This window comes from Papio anubis, chromosome 7 (assembly GCF_008728515.1).
Source record: "Papio anubis isolate 15944 chromosome 7, Panubis1.0, whole genome shotgun sequence".
Classification (NCBI taxonomy): Eukaryota; Metazoa; Chordata; class Mammalia; order Primates; family Cercopithecidae; genus Papio; species Papio anubis.
The window spans coordinates 144,188,131-144,205,172 of record NC_044982.1 but is presented as its reverse complement, the minus strand read 5'-3'; the positions used below and the strand labels follow the sequence as shown (position 1 = coordinate 144,205,172).

Below are 17,042 nucleotides of genomic sequence, written 5' to 3'. Positions count from 1 at the left end.
GCCAACATAGTGAAACCCCATCTCTACTAAAAATACAAAAAAACAAATTAGCTGGGTGTGGTGGCGCAGGCCTGTAATCCCAGCTACTCCGGAGCCTGAGGCAGGAGAATCACCGGAACCCAGGAGACGGAGGTTGCAGTGAGCCGAGATTGTGCCATTGCACTCCAGCCTGGGCAACAGACCAAGATTCCATCTCAAAAAAAGAAACAAAAAAAAAAACCCAGCAAAAATAAAATTATGAAAAAAGATATTAAGAGATATGATGGATACAATAAAAAGCCATAATATATGTCTAACTGGAGTCCTAGAAAGAGATAATAGAAAGAATGAAGAGGTAGTAACATTTAGATACAGAATGGCTGTTATTTCCCAGAACATATTTTTTATACAAAAATAGGAATAAAAACATTCAAGGGACACAAGATATCCCAAGCAAGATAAACAAAAAGAAATATATGCCTAGAAACATAGTTAAAATGCAGAACACCACAGACAAGAACAAGAACTAAAAAGTAGCTGGAAAGGAAAGATGAAGGTGGGGAAAACAATCACTTAAAAAGAAAAAAACAATTAGAATGACAGTAAATTTCTGAACACCAATGACTGAAGCCAGAGGAAAAATAATCATCAATAGAAAACTTTATATTTGAGCTGGGCATGGTGGCTCACGCCTGTCATCCCAGCACTTTGGGAGGCTGAGGTGGGTGAATCACTTGAGGTCAAGAGTTCAAGACCAGCCTGGCCAACATGGTGAACCCTGTCTCTAATAAAAATACACACAAAAAATTAGCCAGGTGTGATGGCGCATGCCTGTGGTCCTGGCTACTCGGGAGGCTGAAGCAGGAGAATTGCTTGAACCCAAGAGGTGGTGGTTGAAGTGAGCTGAGACTGCGCCACTGCACTCCAGCCTGGGCAACAGGGCAACCCTGTCTCAAAAAAACAGAACAAAACAAAAAGCAACTTTATATTCAGCATAAACTGTCTTGAAAGAATGAAGCTAAAATAAGTACATTTATAGATAAATAAATACATTTATAGAAAGAATCCTCTACCAAAAGACCGGAAGTAAAGGAACTTCTGAAGGAAATATTTCTGGAAGAAAGATGAGCCAAGGACTTTCAGAAATGAAAGGAAATGGTAAACATCTTTGAAAGTCCATATAAACATTACTTGTATAAAAGAACAACATTAATAATCTAATTCAAGGCTAGGCCGGGTGGTTCACGCCTGTAATCCCAGCGCTTTGTGAGGCCAAGGCAGGTGAATTACTTGAAGCCTGGAGTTTGAGACTAGCCTGGCCAATATGGTGAAACCCTGTCTACCAAAAATACAAAAAAATTAGCCGGGTGTGGTGGCACGTGCCTGTACTCCCAACTACGTGGGAGGATGAGGCATGAGAATCACTTGACCCCAGGAGGTGGAGGTTGCAGTGAGCTGAGATTGCACCACTGCACTCCAGCCTAGGTGACAGAGCGAGACTCTGTCTCAAAAAATAAATAAAATAAATAATAACCTAATTCAAGTCATTCTTTTTTGTTGTTGTCTGTTTGAGAAAGACTCTCACTCTGTCACCTAGGCTGGAGTGCAGTGGCGCAATCTTGGCTCACTGCAGCTTCTCCTCCCAGGTTCAAGTGATCCTCCACCCTCAGCCTCCCAAGTACCTGGGACTACAGGCACATGCCACCATACCCAGCTTCTTTTTTTTTTTTTTTTTTTTTGGTAGAGACAGGGTTTTGCCACGTTGCCCAGGCTGGTCTCGAACTCCTGGGCTCTAGTGTTGCTCCCACTCTGGCCTCCCAAAGTGCTGGGATTACGAGTGTGAGCCACTGTGCCAGGGCAAGTCTTTTTTTTTTTTTTTTTAAAGAAAGAATTCAAATTAGAAGAGTACTAAAATGTTGGGAGAAGAGTGAATGAAGTTAAAATGTTCTACAGTCCTTGGAATATCAGAAAGGTGGTTAAGATATTGCTTAATTTTAGACTTTTAGGTTTAAAATAATTGGGAAATTTCAAGGACAACTACTAAGAGAACAGAATTAGAATGTTTAAATCCCCAATAAGTACAAAGAAAAAACAGAAGACGAAAAATAGCAACAAAATCTGTAACGAAAAGAAAGGCGGGAAAATGGCATTAAAAAACTGAATAGAAATTTAAAAGAGAAGAGAAACAAGTTCATATAAAAATAATTTGGCTGGGCATCGTGGCTTGTTACTGTAATCTTGCCACTTTGGGAGGCTGAGGCGGACAGACCACCTCAGGTCAGGAGTTTGAGATCAGTCTAGCCAACATGGCAAAACCCTCTCTACTAAAAATACAAAAATTAGCCAGGTGTGGTGGCGGGTGCCTGTAATTTCAGCTACTCGGGAGGCTGAGGCAGGAGAATCACTTGAACCAGGGAGGCAGAGGTTGCAGTGAGCAGAGATCGTGCCACTGCACTCCAGCCTGGGCGACAGAGGGAGACTCTGTCTCAAAAAATAAATACATAAATAAAATAATAATTCTAAATGTAAATCAATTAAGCTAATTAAAACATAAAGACATAAGATTGTCTACTTATATTCCATTTAACGAAAGTCACAACAGAATACAGATGAGAAAAAATAGAAAGATTAAGGCAGAAAAGACACCAGGCATGTACTACCCAAAAGAAAGTTGGCATAACTGTATTAACATCTGACAAAATAGGCTTTAATGCTAGAAAAAAAAATAGTAGGAATAGAATAGAAATAGTCACTACATAAAGAAAAACAAAACTTTTAATCACCTGGCAGATGTAAAAACTCTAAACTTGTATGCACTTAATAACTCATGGATGAAAAAAATCATTATGGAAAAATATTTAAAACAGAATGAGAATGAAAATACAACACACCAAAACTTCTGCAATACAGTAACAGAGATATTTATTACCTTCTTTCTGCTTATCTTAGCTAATTCTGCTGCTTCTTTTTCTAGTTTGTTGAGGTAGGATTTAGACTATTGATGTAAAACCTTATCTTTCCTAATGTAAGTATTTAGTGCTATACATTTCTCTCTCAGCACTGCTTTAGCTGCCTCCCAAACATTTTGATATGTTGTAGTTTCAATTTCATTCAATTCTATGTAAATTTAAAAATTTTTCCTTTAAGGCTTCCTCTCTGACCCATGGTTTATACAGAAATATGCTGTATAATTTCCAAGTGTTTAGAGATTTTCCTGCTGTCTTTATGTCATTGATTACTAGATTAACTCTATTATTTTCAGAGAACATAGTATGTGCGATTTCAATTATTTAAACTTACTAAGGTTTGTTTTGTGGCTCTGCTTTTATGGAATCTAACCTAAGACAGTGGTTACCTCAGTGGGGACAGGGTAGAAGCATAAATATAGAAGGAATATGTTAAAATATTCTAGTTCTTGGGGCAGATGGTAGATTCACATGCTTACATTACTATGCTTTGACATGATAAATATAAAATCTTTTATATATAGTGTAAGTAGATTTAATTTTATTTTTCTTTTTTTGAGACTGAGTCTCGCTCTGTCGCCCAGGCTGGAGTGCAGTGGCCAGATCTCAGCTCACTGCAAGCTCCACCTCCTGGGTTTACGCCATTCTCCTGCCTCAGCCTCCCGAGTAGCTGGGACTGCAGGTGCCCACACCTCACCCGGCTAGTTTTTTGTATTTTTTAGTAGAGAGGGGGTTTCACCGTGTTAGCCAGGATGGTCTCGATCTCCTGACCTCGTGATCTGCCTGTCTTGGCCTCCCAAAGTGCTGGGATTACAGGCTTGAGTCACCGCGCCTGGACAAGTAGATTTTAAAAGATAAATATAGCTGTTTTGAATTTTTCTCCTAGATGACCAATGAATTCCTAAAGTTACAAGCTCTATCCATGCACTTTTTCATGTACATTTATTTATTTATTTATTTTTGAGGTGGAGTTTCCACTCTGTTACCCTGGCTGGAGTGCAGTGGCATGGTCCTGGCACACTGCCACCTCCACCTCTCAGGTTCAAGCAATTCTCCTGCCTCAGCCTCCCAAGTAGTTAGAATTACAGGCACCCACCATCACACCTAGTTAATTTTTGTATTTTTAGTAGAGACAGGGTTTCACCATGTTGGCCAGGCTGGTCTTGAACTCCTGACTTCAGGTGATCCCTCCCCCACCCTGGCCTCTCAAAGTGCTGGGATTACAGGTGTGAGCCACCATGTCTGGCCCTCATGTACATATTTTTACTTCTACTTCTACTTCAACCACTTCTTCCATAAGGCATGTTCCCAACTCCCACCCCATCTGCATGCATTTTAATTCTTTTAAATGTTTTGCACAATGTTCTGTCTTGTATTATATTTGCTTGTGCAGCTACATATCTACCCAAAGAGACTGTAAGCTCCTTAAGGGTAAAAGATGTATCTTAAACTGCACAGCACCTAGCTTAGTACACTGTCTTCAATATTTAGCTTAATGCCTTAGCCAGATGTTCAAAATGAGAGCTTGTAATGTTCAGCACTATATATTATAAATTCAATAAACTGCACATGATAACAAATAATGGACTTAGGGTCAAAACTATTTACCATTCAAATTTCACTCAGATTAAATAGTGATAGTGGGTAAAAGACAGAAACTAAAGTAACTAAGATCTTCTATGTCAAGTGCCATTTCATTCTCTCACATACACAGATATCCATATGGGCTGACAACTGAGAATGTCACCAGTGATTTTTTTGCTATAAGAACAGTTTGTTCTTGGTGCCATAAAGACAGCCACAGCTGATACTACAAAACTCTGACACTGACTCCCTGTCTACTTTCCACTACTCATTCCTGACTACTATTGGTCCAGATTGTGCTTTGTCAACAGCCAAATCACATTGTGGCATATCACATCGATCCAGAGATCATTTTGCAAATGACTCCCATGACTGAACATATACACCTGCTATAGTCTGAATGTTTGTGGCCCCCAAAATTCACCTGTTGAAATTCTAATTCCCAATGTGAGGGTATCAGGAGGCGGGTCTTTGGGAGGTAATTAGGTCAAGAAGGCAGAGCCCTCATGAATGAGAGCGGTGTCCTTACAAAAGAGGTCCAACAGAGACCCTTCCCCATCTACATGAGGACTCAGCAAGGAGGAGCCACAAAACAACCCTCACCAGATACCAAACCTGCCTAGCCTTCCTTCTTGGACTTCCCAGCCTTCTGAACTGTAAGAAATACATTTCTGTTGTTTATAAGGTACTGATACCTTACAAATTCCAAGCTTTATCTTGTTTTTGTTGGCATCCATCTCTTCCCAAACATCCTTCTCCTGGGGACGGGGGTGACCCAGAGATCCAGGCAATTTATCTGGTGACACACCAACAGGGATGCCATTTTCTCCATCGCTAAGCTGTTCATCTGGAAATACCTCATCTGTATTTTCCCGAAGCAAGTCTCCTGGGATGGGAGTGGCATTGGCAATTCTACATATGAAGGGAGGAAAAAAAGGCAAGAATCAAAAATTACTATGATACTATCTTACATAATTATATTTCTTCATTTAAATGAAGTTCACGTATAATTAAGAGAGTTTAAAAAAAAAAAAGCACCTTGAAAACTTAGTTTGGCCGGGCATGGTGGCTCACGCCTGTAATCCCAGCACTTTGGGAGGCTGAGGCGGGCGGATCACTTGAGGCCAGGAGTTCGAGACCAGCCTGGCCAACATGGTGAAACCCTGTCTCTACTAAAAATACAAAAAATAGCTAGGCATGGTGGCGGGTGCCTGTAATCCCAGCTACTCGGGAGGTTGAGGCAGGAGAATTGCTTGCATCTAGGAGGCGAAGGTTGCAGTAAGCCGAGATTGTGCCACTGCACTCCAGCCTGGATGACAGAGCAAGACTCCAGCTCAAAAAACAAAATGAAACAAAAAAAAAAAAAAAAGAAAGAAAGAAAAAAGGAAAAGAAAAAAAAAAAACCTGAGGTCATGCCAATTCTACAAAATAAAACTTTAACATTTTGATCAATTAGAATTTTCAAGCTGATTTTAAAATACAAATTCTAAAACAATAACACACTAATTTGACAATCACTTTATAAGTAAGAAGTATTTCATCTATTTTCAAAGAAATCTTTGTCAATTAAAACAACATTTTTTTTTTTTTTTTTTTTGAGACAGAGTTTCACTCTTGTCGCCCAGGCTGGAGTGCGGTGGCATGATCTTGGTTCACTGCAACCTCCACCTCTCGGATTCAAGTGATTCTCTTGCCTCAGCCTCCTGAATAGCTGGAATTACAGGCACCCACCACTATGCCTGGCTATTTTTTGTATTTTTAGTAGAGACAGGGTTTCGCCATGTTGGGTAGGCTGGTCTTGAACTCCTGACCTCAGATGATCCACCCACCTCGGCCTCCCAAAGTGCTGGGATTACAGGCATGAGCTACTGCGCCCGGCCTGTTAGAGAATTTAAAAAAAAATCGAAACAGGAAAATGTTAAGTACTGTTGAACTCCAAATAAAATACAGAGATGAATCTCCAAATTAACATTTCATTTGGGAAGCAAGAACTACAATTTGGGGCACATATATAGACTGAGTGGGTCTCTGGTATATCTGAAGACCAAAGAAGAGGTTGGGGGTTTTATTAGAGAGATGTCACATACTGTTTTGAAAGAAAGCTCATTGGCACTAGAGAAGCTTTTGGGAGCTGGCAGGCTCTGATTGGTGAGTGACAGAGGTATGTAAATTTAGTGTTAGAGTCACAAGAGGCCATTTCAGCAGCTGGGCTTGCGAGAAATCAAATTCTTGGAGCAGGTGCTATATGCCCCAAGTACTTTCTCCCTCTGGCCTCTTGATTGATTTAGTTGAAATATGACAAGAATGACCTAATTTGTATAATCAACTTTCGCAGTGCCATAATGAAATAAACAGGTGTCAGATCAATCAGCTATGCTATTTTTTTTACAGTGTGAAATGTGTATTACTTTTTCACTCGCAGACTTTTTTTTTTAATTTTTGAGACAGAATCATGCTCTGTCTCCCAGACTGGGGTGCAGTGGCATAATCTCGGCTCACTGCAACCTCCACCACTGGGGTCCAAGTGATTCTCCTGCCTTGGCCTCCCAAGTAGCTGGGATTACAGGCATGCACCACCATGCCCAGCTAATTTTTTATATTTTTAGTAGAGATGGGGTTTTGCCATGTTGGCTGGGCAGGTCTTAAACTCCTGGCCTCAAGTGATCCGCCCACCTCGGCCTCCCAAAGTGCTGGGATTACAGATGTGAGCCACCGCGCCCAGCCACTTGAAGACTTTTTACTAAGCACCTACTGCATGCAATGCCCTAGCAACACAAACAAGAGGAAGGAAATTCTTGCCCTAGAGGGAAAACTAGACTTCCTGTAATTATACAGTTTATATAGTTCAGCATGAACTGACCTGGGGGTAAAAATAGCAAATATTAACTGGTATTTGTCTATATATTTCTTTCAAAGTAATTCCAGGTCTTATTTACACGGTTGGTCATCTCTTCCTTAGACCCTCCCATGAGAGGCTTTTTTAGTTCACAGTTATCGTTCACCAAGTGAAAAGGCTCCTGCCAGTTCTACAACGCTATGTTCTAGGTTTGTTTTTTTTTTTTTTAACTATTGCTGACTGAACACAATACTTAGTACACAATGAAACCTCCTCTTAGAAGTGACCTGGAATGTCTCAAAGTAGACAAATCAGTCTTCAGTACATTATACTGACTCCTGTAATTACTGTGAGTGGCAACACAGGCATCCTCTCAGTGAGCCACTTTAAGAGTCACAGTTAGATGCTGGCAGTGGTGTCACGAGTACTTCATAGGCTGTGAGAAGACCAGTGATTTTTCAGGGACTTGTTCCACCTGACTTGGTGACCGATGACCTTCACCACTACCTTTGCCTAAATGGGTCAACGCTAGAATGAACCTCTTTATCAACAATTTACAATGATATAATCTAGAAAAGTACTGATAATGGCTCCCAGAAAAAAAACTTATAACCGAGTAGTGTCTGTAGTTCTGACAGTGGAAGCATATTTAAAAGGTAGTTTGGCCTAAAATAGTTCAAATAAACAGATTTATTATAGAGATAATTAAAGATCAGAAATAAATTGGCTACTAATGGATTTTTCAGATATTAGTTCAATATAATTTATTTATTGATGCAAAAGTCACAATGGACACTAACATACATGTACTACATGGTAATCCAAATGTTTATTGAAAGAATTCCCTCTATTCTTGAGGAAAGAGAAAGGGAAATAGATGAATATTTGAACTGAAGAAGCTTAGTCTATTATCTTCACCTTTTTTCCATTTTAATCACTCAGTATTCTTCCAAGCCCCTTTTTCCCTTATGTCTAGCCATTATTCTGCTTTTTTTCCAACTACCTCAATTCCTTGGCATTTCCTTCTTTCACACTTCAGGAAACAAACCACGCCTCCATCTCTGAATACACTTCTACTTCTACTTGAATACAATCCTACTTTTTCTCTTATACCTTATGCTTCAATATGACACCACACACTGCAAGGACCTCGTCTATCTCCTCCACACAGCCTCTCTTTTACAGGACTCAGGTTCCTCCCCCACCCGTCCCCTCCCTCTGCATTTATTCTCCACTCCTTACTCCTTCCCTGGTTCTTGTTTCCTTTCTTTTCCTAAACTCTGATCCAAATCTGGAGTATGGGATATAGAAAGAAAGAATTCCTTCCCAGGAAAATTATATCATGTTCAGGAATATGAATGAGACAGTACACATGAGAGTGTTATTAGCACATGGCCCGTGTGTCCAGGCAAGGTGTTATGTAACTGAAGCAGATTAAGGGAATAAGAAAATGTGTGGAAGAACTGAAGAGATATGAGAGAAAATAGTAAGAATGAACATCCTTTTCATATTTCATTCCCCATAATCTAAGGCAAACTAGTGTCTGTGGGCCAAATCTGGCCTGCAGATCAGAGGAAAATCTACGGCATTAAACATAAAACCTATTTTTTTTTAATAGACTTGTTGGAACACAGTCAGTCTCGTTTGTTTACGAGTTGGCCATGGCAGCTTTTGCACTACAACAGCAATGAGAGTAGTGACACAGACAGCATAGCTCACAGATATTCATCTGGCCCTTTACAGATAAAGCTTGCTGGCTCATGATTTAAAGCATCCTCTCACCTTCTCCTAAACTTTCAATCTCCCTCTATGAAGAAATTCAGGGTTCTGTGACATACACTATACATTTTTCTCTTTAACACTGATTCTCCAGGTGTTCTACCAGATCATTTGCAAACAGAAAAAAATCAGAGATTGTCAAGCTTTTTCTTGGAGGGTCAGATAGTAATGTGGGCAAGATTCACTGTTGGATGCTACAATTAACAGGCAAAAGTATGACAAGAAACACAGTGCTGACATAGTTGCAAATATCTTCCCACAAGATTATTTCTTACAAAAACTTTATACTAGAAAGAACTGGCCACTGTAACCAAATTATCAACACTAGTATCATCAGTAAAAAGACATACTGACATTATGTACCTCCTTGTTTAATGCCATAGATTTTCCTCTGATCTTTGCTCTAAATTTATCTCATAGATTCTGGTAAGTAGTGTTTACATTATCATTTTTTTCTATAACTTTTAGTTTTTATTTTCCTTTTCACCCAAGAGTACAGTCATGCATCACTTAACAATGGGGATACACTCTAACAAATGCCATCGTTAGGCAATTTCGTCATTAACCAAACGATCACAGTGTACTTAAGAAAAACTGTATTGTATAGCCTATTACATGCCTAGGCTGTACGGTATAGCCTATTGCTCCTAGGTTACAAACCTGTACAGCATGTTACTGTTCTGAATACTGCAGGCAAGCATAACACAATGGTAAGTATTTGGGTATTATAACTTATCTAAACATAGAAAAGGTAGAATAAAACTACAGTATTGTAATTTTAGAGGACCACTGTCATATATGCAGTGTGTCGTTGATGGCAATGTCATTACGCGGCACATGACTGTAGTTTAACAGGTTTTTAAATTTCCAGTAAAAGGGCCTTTGATACTTTAATTTTGCTGGTAATTTCTAGTTTTCTTGCAGTGTGATCAGATAGTGTAATACTTCTACTTTATGGAACTACTTACATGTTTCTTTGTGACCTAATGCCTGATCAATTTTTGTGAATGTTCCAGGGGTACTTGGGCAGGAGGTATAGTCTCTATCATCAAGGTACAGAGTTCAGAAAACATAAATAAGATCCACCTTACTATGATCATGTTGTTTAAGTCTTCTATCTTCCTATTCTCTGTTCACTTAATCTGTCTTAAACTGAGAGTGGTGCATTAACATCTCCGATTATGAATGTGTTTTTATGTCGCCTTGAATATCCTGCAGTTGTTGTTTCCTAAAGGTGAGTGTCATGATTCTGATGACTAAATATTAAAAAATTTTGTATCCCACTTGTGAATTGTGGCATTTGGCATTAAAAAGTGCCCTTCCATCTTTTGTAAGTTTTTTTGTTTTGGCTTGAATTCTACATCATCTGCTATTAGGATCATTTCTCTTTTCTATCTTTCTGATATATCTTTGTCCATCTCTTTCTTACTGTTTTTAGGTGTGTGTCTCTTATATACAGCATATGAATATAGCTATATAACCCAAACTGAAAACTTTTTCCTTTTAATAGGTGACTTAAGCCCATGTATATTTATTGCTGTGACTGATATGTTTGATCTTAAGTCTGCTGTAGTATTTTATTTCCTTAAATTGTGTGTATCTGAGCTTTGTAACATGATGTAATAGGATACACATAGACAGTAAAATGGTTATTATAGGGAAACAGATTAACATATCTATCAACTCATACTTTTTTTGTGATAAAGAGCAGCTAAAATCTACTTATTTAACAAAAATCTCTAATACAATTTTATTATTTAAGATATGTCCAAGTCTTCTGAAAATACAATTTTATTAAGGTTATTCTTTATGTTGTCCATTAGATCTCCACACTTGTTCATCCCACATATCTGCTATTTTATATCCTTTGACCTACATCTCCCCATTTCCTTTCCTTCCTCCCTCCTTGAACCCCCTGTGGTAACCACTGTTTCATTCTCAATCTCTGTGCATTTGAGTGCATATATATATATATATAGATAGATGTATGTATATGTGTGTGGATATATATATGTGTGTGTGTATATATATATGTTTTTTTCACGTACAAATGAGATCATGCAACATTTTTCTTTCTGTCTGGCTTATTTCACTAAGCATGTCTTTTAGTTCCATCTATGCTGTGGTAAATGGTAGGATCTTCTTTTTAAAAGCTGAATAAGGTTGGGCGCTGTGGTTCATGCCTGTAATCCCAGCACTTTGGGAAGTTGAGGTAGGTGGATCACCTGAGATCAGGAGTTCCAGACCATCCTGGCCAACATGGTGAAACCCCATCTCTAATAAAAATGCAAAAATTAGCCAGGTGTGGTGACACAGGCCTGTAATCCCAGCTACTCAGGAGGCTGAGGCAGAAGAATCGCTTGAATCCAGGAGGCGGAGGTTGCAGTGAGCAGAGATCGTGTCATTGCACTCCAGCCTGAGCAACAGGGCAAGACTCAGTCTCAAAAAATAAACATAGAAAAATTAAAAAGCTGAGTAATATTCTATTATGTGTGTGTATGTATTTATACATCTATATTCCACTGTGTGTGTGTATATATACAAATATATACAATACACACACACACATACACATAATTTCTTTATCAATTTGTCCATCAATGGGTATTTAGGTTGTTCCTGTATCTCGGCTATTGTAAATAATGCTGCAATGAACACGAGAGTGCAGATATCTTACTTGGTCAACTAATTTTCAACAAGGGCACCAAAAGGACACAATGGGGTCCAATAAATGGGGTTCTTCAACAAACGGTGCCGGAAAAACTAGATTTCCACATGCAAAGGAATTGGACCCCTATTTTACACAATACACAAAAATCAACTAAAAATGTATAAAAGACCTGTATGTTAAGACCTGAGACTATAAAACTCCTAGAAGAGAACATAGAGGGAAAGCTTTGTCATAGTATTTTATTATTATGTGTACAGTATCTTGCTACATTTGCTACATTTCTTCCTCTACAAGATGTATCCTTTGTCCAGTTTTTTGTTGTTGTTGTTGTTGTTTTTTGAGTCAAGATCTCGCTCTGTTGCCCAGGGTGGAGTATAGTGGCGCGATCTCAGGTAACTGCAACCTCTGCTTCCTGGGCTCAAGCCATTCTCCAGCTTCAGCCTTTGGAGTAGCTGGGACTACAGGGGCATCCCACCACACCTGGCTAATTTTTGTATTTTTTGTAGAGACAGTGTTTCACCATGTTGCCCAGGCTAGTCTCAAACTCCTGAGCTCAAAGTGATCTGTCCACCTTGGCCTCCCAAAGTACTGGGATTACAGGCATGAACCACTGTGCCTGGCCTGTACTTTAATTTATAAATAATTTTGGGGGAGTATTTCAGGAGGTTCGCCTTTTTGTTCTAATGCTTATCTTTGGATATAAACCTTTTTAAATGCTCTTAGTTCTCTGTGGGTTTTTTTGTTTTTTTTTGAGATGAAGTCTCATGTTGTTGCCCAGGCTGGAGTGCAGTGGCGCGATCTCGGCTCACTGCAACCTCTGCCTCCTGGGTTTGAGCGATTCTTCTGCCTCAGCCTCCCAAGTAGCTGGGACTACAGGTGTGCGCCATCACGCCCAGCTCATTTTTGTGTTTTTGTTTTGTTTTGTTTTTGTTTTTTGTTTGTCTGTTTTGAGACAGAGTCTCATTCTGTTACCCAGGCTGGAGTGCAATGGTGCGATCTCAGCTCACTGCATGCTCCACCTCCCGGGTTCACGCCATTCTCCCGCCTCAGCCTACTGAGCAGCTGGGACTACAGGCACCCGCCACCATGCCCGGTTAATTTCGTTTTTTTATTTTTAGTAGAGAGGGTTTCACCATGTTAGCCAGGATGGTCTCAATCTCCTGACCTCGTGATCCACCCGCCTCGGCCTCCCAAAGTGCTGGGATTACAGTCATGAGCCACCGAGCCCAACTAATTTTTGTATTTTTTAGTAGAGACGGGGTTTCACGACATTGGACAGGCTGGTCTCGAACTCCTAACCTTGTGACTCACCCGCCTCAGCCTCCCAAAGTGCTGGGATTACAAGTGTGAGCCACCACACCCAGCCAGTTCTCTGTTTTTAAATTTAATCTTCTGCTATTTGGTTTCTCAGTTTTAACTGGTATTATTTTGTTTTTCTTCTTCAGGCACTCCAACAACCTGACAGTTATTTCTTCTCTGCCTTCAGTTTGCACTACCTTCTCTCTAACTCTTTTGAGTTGTTTCTTTATCTCATTTTCATTCTCTCCGGGTTTTTTCCTTGTCCTTATTCAATGACTTCTATTAAATTTTCACTTAAGTCTATTCTCCTTTGTGCACTTTGTAACATATTCTTCAATTCTGAGATAATTTTGTCTTTTCCTTCTATTTCTTTCCTGAGTTCAATCAATTCTGATTTCCTTTCTTCCTCTCCCAATAAGGTCTGAACCTCAGCCCTTGAGTAGGGGTGGGACAGCTCTTGCTTGGAGGTTTAATCTCAGTCCTAGGCATCGTGGCTGGACCTTGTATCTGCTATTCCTGTATCTGTATTCTGTACATTTATCTTTATTTCTTATTAATCAATTCCATGTTATTCCAATTTCCTATTATTGACTATAGTTAACCACATCTTACGTAGGCTGGGCACGGTGGCACATGCCTGTGATCCCAGCACTTTGGGAGGCTGAGGCAAGTGGATCACCTGAGGTCAGGAGTTTGAGGCCAGCCTGCCCAACGTGGTGAAACCTTGTCTCTACTAAACAAACAAAAATGAGTGTGGTGGCACACCCCTGTAATTCCAGCTACTTGGAAGGCTGAGGCAGGAGAATGGCTTGAACTCGAGAGGTGGAGGTGGCAGTGAGCCTAGATTGCGCCATTGCACTCCAGCCTGGGTGACTGAGTGAGATTCTGTTGCAAAAAAAACAAACCAACAAACAAAAATACTCACATATATTTCAAAATATCTAGAAGGTTTGAAAAGTTCCCAACACAAAGAAATGATAAATGTTTGAGGTAATGGATATCCTAATGACCCTGATTTGATCATAACACATTGCATGTGTGTATTAAAATATTCCATGTATCCCATATATATGTACAATTATTGTGTATCAATAAAAATTTTAAATAATTCTTTAATTTTTTTCCTATTCAAATTACTGTGTAGTTTCTGTCTCCTGACTGGACACAAACTGATACATCTTTTTTCCTCCACCACTCCACTAACGAAGCACACTTCTCCCTTTATTTTCTTTCGAATTATGCATACTTTTACTTCCCTGAAACTCATCATCTGATCTATCAGGACACTCTTTAGTATTTTCCTTATTAGCATGGGTGTAGTCTTTCTAGCACTGGTTTTATGTATTTATTTTTGGATCGAAAGACCCCTGGAGTAGGCATTGGTTTTAGATCAACCTTACATCCCATTGCTAATTTCCGTCTTCCCCACAGTTTTTCTTGATCTGTCTTTATAAAGTCTTCTGGCAGGGGTAGGTGAGGCAAGAGCATGAAAGATACTGCACTAGGATTTGTGGTCTCATATTTTCCTTTTTATTTACAGTTATTTTGAAGCTTGGACATCTTCTACAAGTTATGCTGAGGACACGGTTTTTCTGCGTAGCTGTAGTTTTCTTTCTTTGCTGTTCTGTGTTATTTTGGAGGAAACATTGGAAGATGGGAACATAAACTGCCTTCATTGTCTTTAGGTCCCTGATGTGCTATCACCTGAATTTTTGCAAGTTTGAGACTTATTTCTAACAACAATCAAAGGGGAAGGACAAAAACACTAGAACAAAATTTCTGGACTGGCTCCAGCTCTGCCACTAATATTTACCTAAAGTTGGATTTACTTCAGTGTTAGAATTATTTCCTCACTTGTAAGATAGGGTGGCTGGACTAGGACAGGGGATCCCAAACTCTGATAAGCATGAGAAGTATTTGATGCATATGGACTTCTGTGCCCCACCTCTAGGCATTCTGATTCAACAGGTCTGGGGCAGGTCCCAGGAACAGGTGTTTTTAAAAAACATCTGCTTAGACAAGATAGTCAGTGATACTATTCAGTTATGTGAGTCTATGAAAACTCTTCCGATGATTCAACAAGTTCTAGAGATCCCATCTTTCAGTATAAAAATCAGAGCTGGACACAAGGGTGCATGTCTGTAGTCTAGAGAAGTTGAGGAAGGAGGATTGCTTCAGCCCGGGAATTTGAGGCCATAGTGCACTATGACTGTGTCTACAAATAGCCACTGCACTCCAGCCTGGGTGACATAGCCAGACTCCATCTCTTAAAAAAAAAAAAAATCAGGCCGGTGCAGTGGTTCACGCCTGTAATCCCAGCACTTTGGAAGGATGAGGCAGGCAGATCACTTGAGGTCAGGAGTTTGAGACCAGCCTGATCAGCATAGTGAAACCCTGTTTCTACTAAAAATACAAAATTAGCCAGGCGTGGTGGCAAAGGCCTGTAGTCCCAGCTACTTGGGAGGCTGAGGTAGAAGAATCGCTTGAACCTGGGAGGCGGAGGTTGCAGTGAGCCGAGATCACGCCATTGCACTCCAGCCTGGGCAACAAGAATGAAACTCCATGTTTAAAAAAAAAAAAAAAAAAAAATCAAAGCAATGGATTAGTGGTATAATATCCCAATTAACTTAAATTGTATGACAATTTGTCCCTGTTCACTTTCTTTTCCCCAGAGAAGGGTCCCACTCTGTTGCATAGGCTAGAGTGTAGTGGCACAACCATAGCTCACTGCAGCCTCTAACTCCCGGGCTCAAGTGATCCTTCTGCCTCAGCATTTCAAGTATTTACTATTTTTTGTTTGTTTGTTTTGACCAAAAGGTTTGAAACAACCAAAGCAGGTAAAAAAATTAGAAAAAAAAAAAAAGACAAAATAAAAGATAAAAGGAAACTATTTAATACATGTAGAGGAAAAAACATTAACAATAAAAAACTAAGATCACGGAAACAGATCATAACCTTTTCTTAATACATTATGAAAGTTGTTAAATCACTTTAAGAAGAACATGCTATATACTTTGTTCCCACTAAACTTTGGCACAGTATAGATATAATTGTGGCACATTCTTTTCAGGGTTCCATATATTATTTGGAAATACAACTAATGCTGGTCCTCATTTTGAAGGAAACCCATCATAAATTTGACATCAACAAGTCACATAAGCTCTAAGCTCCCATTTCACAGTATAATCTATTAGTACTATCTAAAGCAAGTAATTCCAAAGGCGTACATAAGAGCAATGTTAATTCGAGGAGATCCATAGGCTTTCCCTGATGTCTTAGCATTTGGTCATCTGAGGGAATCCGGATGAAATAAATTTTTGCAAATATAATGCATCCAGGAAAGACACCACCAAATGATCTGTTTAGGACATACCCGATTGCAGCAGGGGTCAAGCGAGTGTGCAACTGAGGGGTGGTAGAAGTAGTGGTGGTTGTTAGGGAGCCATCATTTCCAGTCTTCTCCCAGTCAAATGGGTCACTCTCAATTACTCCAAAAGTCTTGATGCTATTGTCAAACACGGATGTAAGAAGCTAAACCACAAAGAAGAAAACTAGAGTAAGTGAACAGTAAACAGTCGCTTTATTCTATGAGAAAGCACACCAGACTCACAAAATGATTTTGTAATGTGATTTTCTTTAAAAACTGATGGTTCAAATTGAGAAATTTGAATAGGAACTATATGTGGATGATGATACTGAATTAATGTTGATTTTTCTCAGTTGTGTAGAATGTTTCTGTTTTTGAGAGATACATAATGAAGCAACATATCTATAACCTACTCTCAGATGGTTTGGCTAAAGGATATGTGTTGTTTATAAGTGTCTATGTTAGTGTACATTCAGTTGAGCCATCTATTTTATCATTCATTTGTCAAAACAAAACAAGGACATTTTTATATGTTTCAACCTAAAAAAGTAGCCAGCGTTA

The 17,042-nt window shown here is 39.4% G+C and overlaps 1 protein-coding gene across 10 annotated transcripts in view; it reads right to left on the bottom strand.

The window, feature by feature from the left end:
* Positions 1–17,042, bottom strand: part of TTBK2 (tau tubulin kinase 2) — a 177,536-nt gene that overhangs the window by 40,125 nt on the left and 120,369 nt on the right. For all 10 annotated transcript variants that reach the window (XM_021940500.2, XM_017960562.3, XM_017960565.3 and 7 more), the window contains 2 exons: positions 16,488–16,645; positions 5,225–5,441 (listed from right to left, as the gene is read on the bottom strand). In XM_021940500.2, coding sequence (XP_021796192.1) covers positions 5,225–5,441; positions 16,488–16,645 — 375 coding nt within the window. The remainder of the gene's footprint in view (positions 1–5,224; positions 5,442–16,487; positions 16,646–17,042) is intronic.